Source organism: Quercus robur, chromosome 10 (genome assembly GCF_932294415.1).
Source record: "Quercus robur chromosome 10, dhQueRobu3.1, whole genome shotgun sequence".
Classification (NCBI taxonomy): Eukaryota; Viridiplantae; Streptophyta; class Magnoliopsida; order Fagales; family Fagaceae; genus Quercus; species Quercus robur.
The window spans coordinates 6,933,167-6,943,570 of NC_065543.1; the positions used below are offsets into that span (position 1 = coordinate 6,933,167).

The 10,404-nt window shown below is 32.8% G+C and overlaps 1 protein-coding gene across 1 annotated transcript; it reads right to left on the minus strand.

Moving 5' to 3' along the window:
* Positions 1-1,675: 1,675 nt before the first annotated feature.
* On the minus strand, positions 1,676-9,613 carry LOC126702865 (disease resistance protein UNI-like). The gene is made up of 2 exons (XM_050401729.1): positions 9,478-9,613; positions 1,676-5,388 (listed from the first exon to the last, which is right to left on the minus strand). The coding sequence occupies exon 2, from the start codon at positions 5,385-5,387 to the stop codon at positions 2,421-2,423; it is 2,967 nt and encodes a 988-aa protein (XP_050257686.1). The 5' UTR covers position 5,388; positions 9,478-9,613; the 3' UTR covers positions 1,676-2,420.
* Positions 9,614-10,404: the final 791 nt, after the last annotated feature.

The following is a 10,404-nucleotide window of genomic DNA, read 5'->3' on the forward strand; positions in this document are numbered from 1 at the left end:
ACAAAATTTTTTTTTTTTTTTTAATGCTGAAAAGGCTCAGACAAAACCCTAAAACTAAATTAAAAAGGCTTTAGGTTGAGCTTGATAGTGGAACTAAATAAATAAGATGTGAACTGGATTAATTATACAAATTTATTATAAGGTGATAGTGGAAGTAAATAAATAAGTAGTAGACTGCATTTATAGGGCTGAAAATTGTAAAAACTATTTTAAAATTATAGGACAATTTTTTTTTTTTTAAATGACGTGGCAACTGATGTGGCACAATGTGAGAGCAGCAGTATTAAACGCTACGCTTTAGCTTTTAGTAATATATAAATATAAATTAATTAAGTAATTATATTATACTTAAAATTCATATTTCCTGATTTTATTTTTTCTTTCTATTGACACCTAACATAATTAAAACTTAGGGTACGTTTGGTATGCTGTAATAGCACCTATAATGGAATAGTTATTCATGTGTAATAGCAATTCGGTCATTTGGTTGCATCTTTATTACATGGATTAGTTATTACATTGGAATGACTATTCTTTAAATTGAAGAATAGCTATTCCTCTTCAAAATTGATGTAATTGCTATTTCTTAGTATATATAATAGGTTTTAAAATTAATATATTTCCAAAAATATAAAGTTTCCTTATACATCATCTTTTACAAGCTTTCCATATGTAACAACAAACTTATGAATAGTAATAGTTATTCCATTACAATGTCTTCCATTCCCAATAATAAAGATTACTATTCCTAATGTAATCTACATTCAATGTACCAAACGTATCCTTACTGTTCAACTGCAAATTCCATCATATAAGTAACACAAAATAAATAATATTGTTTGCCCCCAAAAATTAAAAGTGGCATGGAAAGTCCATGTCAACAATTCAACATAACAACAATGGGAAAGATAAGGCAGAGAATTTAGGGTCCGTTTGATAAGAGATTTCTAGTAACATTATTTAAGTTTTATGGAAATATGTGTGGATGAAAAAGTGTGTGGAAATACGTGTTGTGGTATTTAAACAACAATTTTCGTTGTTTAAACACTGTTACCAAACGGGGCCAAATGGTTGGGGAAAACATAGAAAATTAGAAAGTTTCTTCTGAAAATTAAAAAAGATGATGGGAATGCGTGCATCAAGAAAACGTACACACAAGTTTCTCAAAAAAAAAAAAAAAAAAAAAAAAAACATACACAACATTTTGAATCAAACATATTATCTCTTGTATACAAGGAGTAAGTAGTGATAACCTCAGCATTAGGAGTAGAATATAATTAGTGTAATGATCATCACTATTAAATTGAGAGGGGACTCTTGCCAGATTAGAGATTGTATGGAACAAAATCCTCTTCATTTCATAGGTAATATTTTTTATTGATGGGCTTTGACAGTGTACATGAGTGCCATGTTATTTAATTTTTTAAGTGGTGTGACATTACATACACTTTTAGATTTGTATTGTTTGGAAAATTATTCAATATTTTCATTGCTATTGATTCGAAGTGAACTATCCTTGACAAAACTAATTCAGAGTAAACTACAGCAGATCAAAACCTAAGTTACCTCACTAACATTATACTGATTGAAAGCAAGCATTCAAATCAAACACAATTGTTACAAGTAAATACTAGAATCAAACTTGATTAAACTTAATTACAAAGTACAACGGGAACATTTACAAGCATAAAAAATTCTTCGCTACTCCTAGGAAGTAGAAGATCTATTGAGAAACACAAATGATCTCAATAACTTCTCTGGTGTGTCGTGGTGTCTTCTTCCATAGAATGAGCCTCTATTTATGCTTAAAGGTTACCATCAATTATGCTTTTCATGTGTCGCTTCAAATGGTTCTGATAAGCTCTTGTAACTTCTCTGAAGCAATTGCTCCAAAGTCGTCTGCATCAATGCCTTGTGTCACTTGTTTTTGTAATTTCCTCAAGTAAACTGTCCCACGCTTTCCTTAACCGCTTCGAATCATACCAAATTAACGCAGCTTGCCAACATTCTAGGCATTATTCCCGGTTTTTATTTATTTTGCTTGGATTTCTGTCACTTGCATCTTTCCAACTGAACATCTTTTATAGAGCTACCTGTTTCATATTAATTATTATTTTAATCCCAACACCAAGATTAAAAGGCTTTTGAAAGAATAATCTTCCTCACAAAGTCAGGAATACAATGCCACAAGCTTGCAACTGAAAAAAATAAATAAATAAATAAAATAAAAACTGCTATAATATCAAAGTCACATACAAAAATCATATAGCACATGCTTTTTGTGATGCACAAAGTCCAAGGTAAAACCACGTTTGCCAAGTAGTCCAGAACTAACTACAGCCTCCAGCTCTCAGACACAGTGAAAGGAGAGAGAAATCTCCACTTTTTGGTCCCTGCCTCTAGGTCCATTTAAGGTTTCCTCAAGTGAAGCTGTGAAGGTCTTTTAGACGATCTTTAACAGAGTCATTTAGGTTGCTCCACCAGTTTATAGTGCATTCAATCACTTTCAATTTTGGTGCATTTTCAACACTGAACGGTAAATCCCTCAGCTCTGGACAAGTCTTGATCTTCATAATCTCCAAAGAGGGCCATTCAAACGAGGCATCCTCACATACACTAAACAATCTTGGTAGGTTGCATAGTTCCATGTTCTTCAATCTGGGAAGGGCTTCAGATTGAACTATGATTCCATCTTCAATGATCTCTTTAATCGCAGAACAATCCTCAACTTGTAAATCCTGCAAGTGACAGAGTAGCTGGACCAAATCTCCTGGGAAAAGGCATTTTAGCTTTGGACAGCTTTTCAGTGTCAAAGTTGTGAGTTTAGTGAGGCTAGTTGGGTGAATTGAGCCTTTGCAGATACTCACCAGTTTTGGGAGGTTGATTAGGTGTAGCTTTTGCAAGAATTCAAATGAGACACCAGTGGCCATGCCACCATCAATGATGCTTTCTATTTCATTGCATTCTTCAATTGTACAAGCTTCCACCTCTTTCAAATAGTCAGTGCCAAATACTGATAAGTTCTTAGCATGATGACGACCAATGAGTTCAAAACTTAGAGCTTTATTGAGTATCTTTGAAAGTGCAAAAGGAATATCTTCTTCTACAACAGAAAATCTTAAATGCCGTTCAGCTGTGTATCCAAAAAAATCAAATCCAAGAAAATTGTCTGCCTTGTGATTGCCAACTAGGATTCTGAATGATCTAAAGCCGTTACCTTCCCACCCCATGCTATTTTTTTTCCAAGATATGCAGTTCTCAATGAAAGTTTCAAAGCAACTGAGTCTTGGAAAGTAGAAACAAAGACTTGTCAATGCCTCCAAGCTAGCAACTTCCTCAGCAACTCTATCTACAATCTGGTTCCAAATTTGGTTTTTGAAATTCACATCAATACTCAACTCTTGTAATGAAGAAAGACTTGCAATTACATTAGAAGGAATCATCTCTTCCTGTTGGCCATTGATGTGATTGGGACAACCAAAATTCTGCTTAAATGAAACTCTTAAACATTTCAAACTAGTCAATTGGGCAAGTTGTTCAGGCAAGGTGAGAATTCCTGTGCAGCGAATATCAAGGATTTCAAGACTCTTTAGTTTCTCTAGTTCAGGAGGCAACTCCTCCAATTCACTACAATTGTTTAGATATAGCACCCTTAGGTTTATCAAGCTAGAAATAGATGATGTCAATGATATGATCCTTGTATCATACAAATCCAAAACTCGAAGGTCACACATGTATTCAAAGAATAATTCTGGAATTTTTGTCAAGCTTGGATTTTTTTGTAGTAGTAATGTTGAGATTTTGGTACATGCAGGCCTACAAGGTAGATTATATAATTTCTGACTGATCAATGACACCCTTTGCACACCTTCCCATTCTTCCTCTAATGGTTGTTCTTCTATCTCTTCACCATCACCTACCAAAAACTTTGAATCCTTCTCTTCCTGGTACATGATCTTAAGAGCCATGCGTCGGAGAAACAGAGGCATCTTAAAGTGTCCTGCTTTTCTACCCCTTTCCAACAAAGATTTCTTTTCAAATTCCCTTATTATAGCATGTCCTTTGTCACGAGCATCTCCAAGCTTTCTAGCTTCAACAATAAATTGTTCAGCTTTCCAGCACTCGATCAAGTACTCCTGGTAAACTTCATAGTCTGGGGGAAAAAATGCCCAGTACAATAGGCAAGGCTTCTTATCCACGGGTAGCTTGTCATAAATAAGTTTAAATGCCTTGTAAACTTCTTGCAATTCTTGCACGGGTTCCGTGCCTGGTGATTGCATATCAGACAATAGATGACGCCACACAGCTGGATCATCCTCATTTCTCAAACTATATGCTATTAACTTGATCACTTGCGGCATCCCACCGCACTCCTTCAGTAATCTGTCTGCAATTTTCTTGTAGGTTGGTCGATCTATGATATTTCCCACTATTTTTCGGAACAAGTTTTTTGCATCATCATTGGATAATCTTTCAATCTTAATATGATCATCCATTAAACAACAAAAATCTCTATCTCTATAGGCAAATATCACTGCTCCATGTTCATGGTCGTCATGAATGCCAACTTCTTTCAGATTAATTTCTGAGAAAACCTCATCGAGAAGCAATAGATATTTCTTGTTAACCAGAATTTCAGATATTATGTCTGCCATTTGATCATGGATCCCTTTCACTTCTACTTTTAACTGCTCCAAAATTGCTAGCTGTATCTTTCTCACACTCCCCCCTTTTGAAAGAGTTACCCAAAAGATATCATCAAACAACTGAATTTCATGTACTTTGTTGTTTAACTTTTCCATTACCATTGTTTTGCCCACTCCTGGTAGTCCCCATACCCCAATTCTCTTCAATTTGTCATCTTTTAGCAACTTTATTAGCATTTCTACGTGCTCATCAAGTGATGGCACATTACCTATCTTCTCAGGATGCTTCCTTATTGGGATTGGTGACGGTGCCCTTTCAACCATTATAGTTATGTTTTCTACTCGACTCTTTAGATCAATCACCTCTGCAGTCTTTGTCACTGTAGTTTTACCAAGCTTTAGGAGAGAAGGAAATGGACAGAGTCCACAAAAGCATCTGCTTGTATTCTGATACCTGTTTCTCAGTTCTTGGATTTTGCCTTTCATTTCTTGAACCTCATCAAGCCAGGTTGTGCATTCACGGGTCCTCTCCATTATTTGTTCTTTCCTGTCCAGCAATGTAGTTACATCTGCCTCCTTACTAAGGAGATATCTTTCTTCTCGTTCAAGAATGACAATGTTTTCACTGAGATTTCTCACATAACCATATTTGCGCCCCAAACATCCTATTATCCCATCCCCAGCTTGTACTGCTGGTGTCACCAAATTCCCAATTGCTTGTGCAGCTGCTGTGCCCAACATCCTGCAAAAATTGTTTTAAAAGAAAATTGACAATTACATGGGAACTATGTTCTTTTTTAATGTAATAAGATAAACAATCGACGAATGAAATCAAGCACCACCTGCTAGTAAAGGTGCAGCACAGGAGTTGAAAATTTGGCACCATTGAGGATAATGTGTATTTTCTTTTTCTTTTTTGTTATATATCAAGTGAACACATGCTCAATCAAATTAATGCCAGTTGTAATTTGTAATCAAGAACCAAGTACTGTTAAAAACAACTGATTGTATCATTTTATAATGATAGTCATCTCTAATAAAATTGAAGCCATATTGCAGAAAGCTGGATTGGGAATTGTACTAATGATAAAGGTTGCTATTTTTTTTCCTTCCTTTTGTTCCATGTACTTGCTTGAATTGTGGTAATTAAAGGGGGATCTACTTATTTTATGCCTAAGCTTTTTCTTCTTATACAAGTTCATGTGTTTGTACACCAAAAAAAAAGGAATGATAAGTAACAAACGCAGTAAGGTGCACCTCTGGATTTGAACTAAGGTGCACCTCATTACAGTAAGTCTATAATTTGTTCCATACAGACGGGAAATCTACAAGATCACTTCCTAGTAAAGCAGTTTTTTTCCTCTCTAATTTGACAAGTCTCATTAGAAGATGAAAGAGTTTGAAGAAAAGTGGTGAGGGAAGTTAATGAGATACTCAAGAAGGAAAGGAAGCAATTGGGTGAAATTGTCTTCTTATATTACTTCAATGAATCTAATCTTTACAAGGGTGCAATTTATATAGGGAGAATGATAACTGCTCTGAAATGAATTCTCCAACTGTTACAACAGAGCAGTAACTAAAAGCTAACAAACCTAACAACTTAACAATGCTCCTTCCAACGACAGGTTGAGTGCCTCAATGATAAACTAGTGACCGGAAGAATCATGACAGGCAGTTTTTGCAGAGAAAGGAAATTACACACAGCTGTCTCAAGACTATCTGTCGCTTAGATAGGCACATTGGAGACGACAAGTCAAGCAGCTGGTTTAAGAAGTCTTTGCTGTCTCTTATGAGATTAGCAAGAGTAGAACCCAAGACTTTATACCTCATACCTATCAATTTCTTAAACACTACGTTTATGACATGATTAATTCAACAACTCTTTTGGTGAATGAGATGAAGCAGATCATATTGTCTTGTTGAAATGCACTTGGATTCTAGACTCAACAAACAACATTTATCCAGCAAGAAATAAGAATAAAGTGAACAAAAACAAAAAATTCCTCAGAGAGGTGGACTTCTTACTAACCTTCTTTGGCTTGATTGTTAGTCCTGTGGTATACTATCTCCAAGATCAAAAGATCAATGGTTTTGGGGAAGGTGGAAAAAAAATATGAAGAAGAGAGAAGAATCATTGGCTTCTATAAAACAGGGGTTTTATCTGTAAAGGGGCTACTAAGTAGTAGCCCAATCTTAGAACAAATAAATCAGTCATTATTAGAGTTAACTTCTATTTTCTCTTCTTTAGTTTTAGGTAACTTTTTTTAGAAGGAATTTTAGATATCTAATTGATTCTAACTAACATTGATAATAAACTCTTGAGAGGGAAAAAATACAAAACTATCTCTTTATCTATATAGCATATGAAAGTGGAAGCTGAATAATGAATCTAAAATCTAAATCGTATTTTAACTGCACTATACACATATATTTTTTCCAGGAATCATTCCAGTTAAATTTTACATACACTTCAATTTTGTATCACGTATCCTTTCAATTTAAAACTACTTACTCATAGAATAAAGAAAATTAAAAAAAAAAAAAAAAAAAAATTCTTAAGCCTATATAAAAACTACTTCCAACCTTTTTAAACTATTTTGTGGCCATTTGAAACTACTTTCAATCCATTTAAAATGATTTTAATCCCATTTAAAACTACTTCTAACTCATTAGAGACTAATCCAAATTCCTTAATCAGAACTAATCATTAATTCAAGTATAAACTTCATTGAAAATTTTAGATGTTCCAATACACAAGCTTTTAATTTCCATATATTTTCATACTGAGTAAATTTGTTAACTTATTTGAAAAATATAATAAATATTAACAATATTATTTGTAACATAGATAAAGAGTTACGAAAAGAAGTAAAACTAAGTCTATAAATAGATCAGCAAATTAGCTTATTCCTTTTTACTAAAATGGTGCAATCAAGAATGAGCAATTTGTATACTTTACCTACTGTTATTCTTACTAGGCTTTTAAAAAATTGGCAAAACTTCAAAAACGAATATTAGTAGTATTAAACTAGATTAAATGTTTCATACATAACTAATTGATGGTTGAATAAGAGATTTGGGATTCAATAACTGATTGATATCTTGATTTGATGATAATGAGTTATCATCAGAGCGGACGCTATAAATTAGAACTCTCTAAAATAAAATAATAATAATAATAATTGTAATAAATGCATCCTTGTGTATGTGGGAGTCATATAAATTCTATTTTTTTATTTTACTTTAGCTAAATTACATTTTGATTCTCTTACTTTGGGTTGCTATCAATTTGGCCCTTAAATTTCGAATTCAGTCAATTTGATTTTATTTTCATTGTCAGTAAAAGCATCAAATGCACTTAAGCACACATGCCTCTTAAAGCCTAGGCGTGTAAAGCACATACATGCACATGATTGAAGTAAAGCACACATTTTTCAAATATAATATATAATAACCTCTAACTGAAAGATTCATAACATATAATAATAATAATAAAACAATAAACTCAAAGTAGGCATATACTGGCCTATTAGATAAGTGCAATCGTATAAGGTTACTCATACATATTTTACTAAGGTTATTTCAATTTCTTAAATTTGTATAGTAAATTTGAAAACAATTATCAACAGAAAATATGATAATAATCCAATCATAAAATTTCAAACATAACATTTGTATATAATTCTCTCATAATTTTTATATAAAAATACATAATTGTAATAGGCATGAATGTATGATCAAATAAAGTTATCGTTTTCTTCATAAAAAATTAAAATAAAATAAAGTTATCATTTTCTTCTTAAAAAAAAATAAATAAAGTTTTCATTTAATCAACGTATATCTAAAAAGGTATACTATAAGGCATAAGAATAGTAAATTATCCCTTGTTGTATTTTCTAATATGTAAACAAAAATTTTTGTTTGTGTAATACAAGGCCTTAAGAATAGTATTTGTATAATAAATCAATGACCCAAGTCATTTCCTTTAAGATCAAATAATTAATTTTTACAATTTTTATAATATATTCCCAAAAAAAAAAAAAAAAAAAAAAAAAAAAAAAAAAAAAACCACAAAAGAAAGCGCATAGGTGCCCTTCATCAATTGAGTTAGACCTTATGAAAGCTTTGAACTTTATATGTGCCTAAACATGCTTTTAAGTTTTAACAAATCTGAACTGAAACCATTAACTTTGCTGCCCTTAAATGTTAGGTGATATGCAAGTGAATCGAAAACAGCATCCTTGTAGTGGGCAATTTCTTCGCAAATCTCTTTTGATTTCAATAGAAGATGATCAACGAATTTAAGAGAATCCAAGGGCCTAGTTGACTAAATTCAATGTCTAAGACCAATTAATTTGACAGCAAACAAAAACTTTGGAGGAACAGATAATTTCCTTTATCATTTCTTTTTGATATCTGGGTAATTAAACAATTAAATCCACTAACATCATCAACAACTTTCTCTGACATTTTGGTTTTAATCAACCTTTGACTGTGACTAAATAACCCCAACAAAGAAAGAAAGAAAGAAAAATGACGATCGGCCATTAAGAGATCATTCGTAGGGATCGGAAGAAGTTTCAACCAAACTTGTGTTAAGGAAGCCACATCAAAATGACAAAATCTCGAACTAAAACAGCTTATTATTGGTTCTCTACTTCTCTCTCGAAGCTCTAAATGACACAAATCTTACTTAACATTAGTATAAGAACAAGTAAATAATGCTAGATGAAGCTTAGCTATCCCTATCCTTAAAACACAACAAATATAAATGCAATCCTTTTTCATATATATGCATGGCATTTGATTGATAACAAACTTTTAAGTATACCTGTGCGTCTAGCTCAGCTGTCTTTGAAGCTCTTTGGTACTGCCAGCTCTAGATTGGATCTGAAAGGTAGAAACTAGAAAGGGATAAACCTTTACTTATTAAACGGAGTCAACCAGCGATGCAGGGCCCAGCACCACGCACCTGCCTAGCACTTTCAAGTCTTCCTAAAAAGTTAGGACGACGACTACGCGACAAAAGTCATCCACATACATCTGATTGTGAGTGATGGGGTCTATATAATGGTCGTTTGGATTGAGTTTATTGTTGTTGAAATTGAAAATTGAAAATACTGTAACAAAATAATTTTTAAATGTGTAAATAATACCGTAGAATCATTTTTAGTATTTTTTAATACGTGAACAATATATGTACGTACGAGAACAGTGTATATATTGTTCATAACAGTAAAATTTGTCTCTCAAAATCAACAAATGCGGGCCAAAAAAAAAAATAGAAAAGGCGCTTTGAGAAAATGCAGACGTGAGATGCAGAGCCCGAATGCCCTCAAAATTCACAAGCAGTCAGTCCAGTCTATCACATTTGTAGCAAAAGTTATGACTTAGTTTGCTGTACTAAAATTACTAGTGAGGCACCCAAAAGTCTTCAAACAATTACAAATAACAGCCTTTGGTTCATCTACTCGGCGTCATTTCTTAAACGTTAATTATTGTTGCAGACATATTGCCGTAATTACTTCAGGTCAAACCGTGTTTTAAATGCTTATTAACTAATAAATACAACCACATATTGTGTATATAACCGCTCTTTCTTATAATTGTGGGTAGAAGGGTATCAAACGAGGGTATAATTGTTATTCAATAATGAATAATATCTTCCCAAATCCTGATAATAGTTTTTAGTATTTTATTTTCTAAAATTTGTTTTTGAATTACACCTTTTCAAAAACATTTTTATTTCAGAAAGTCT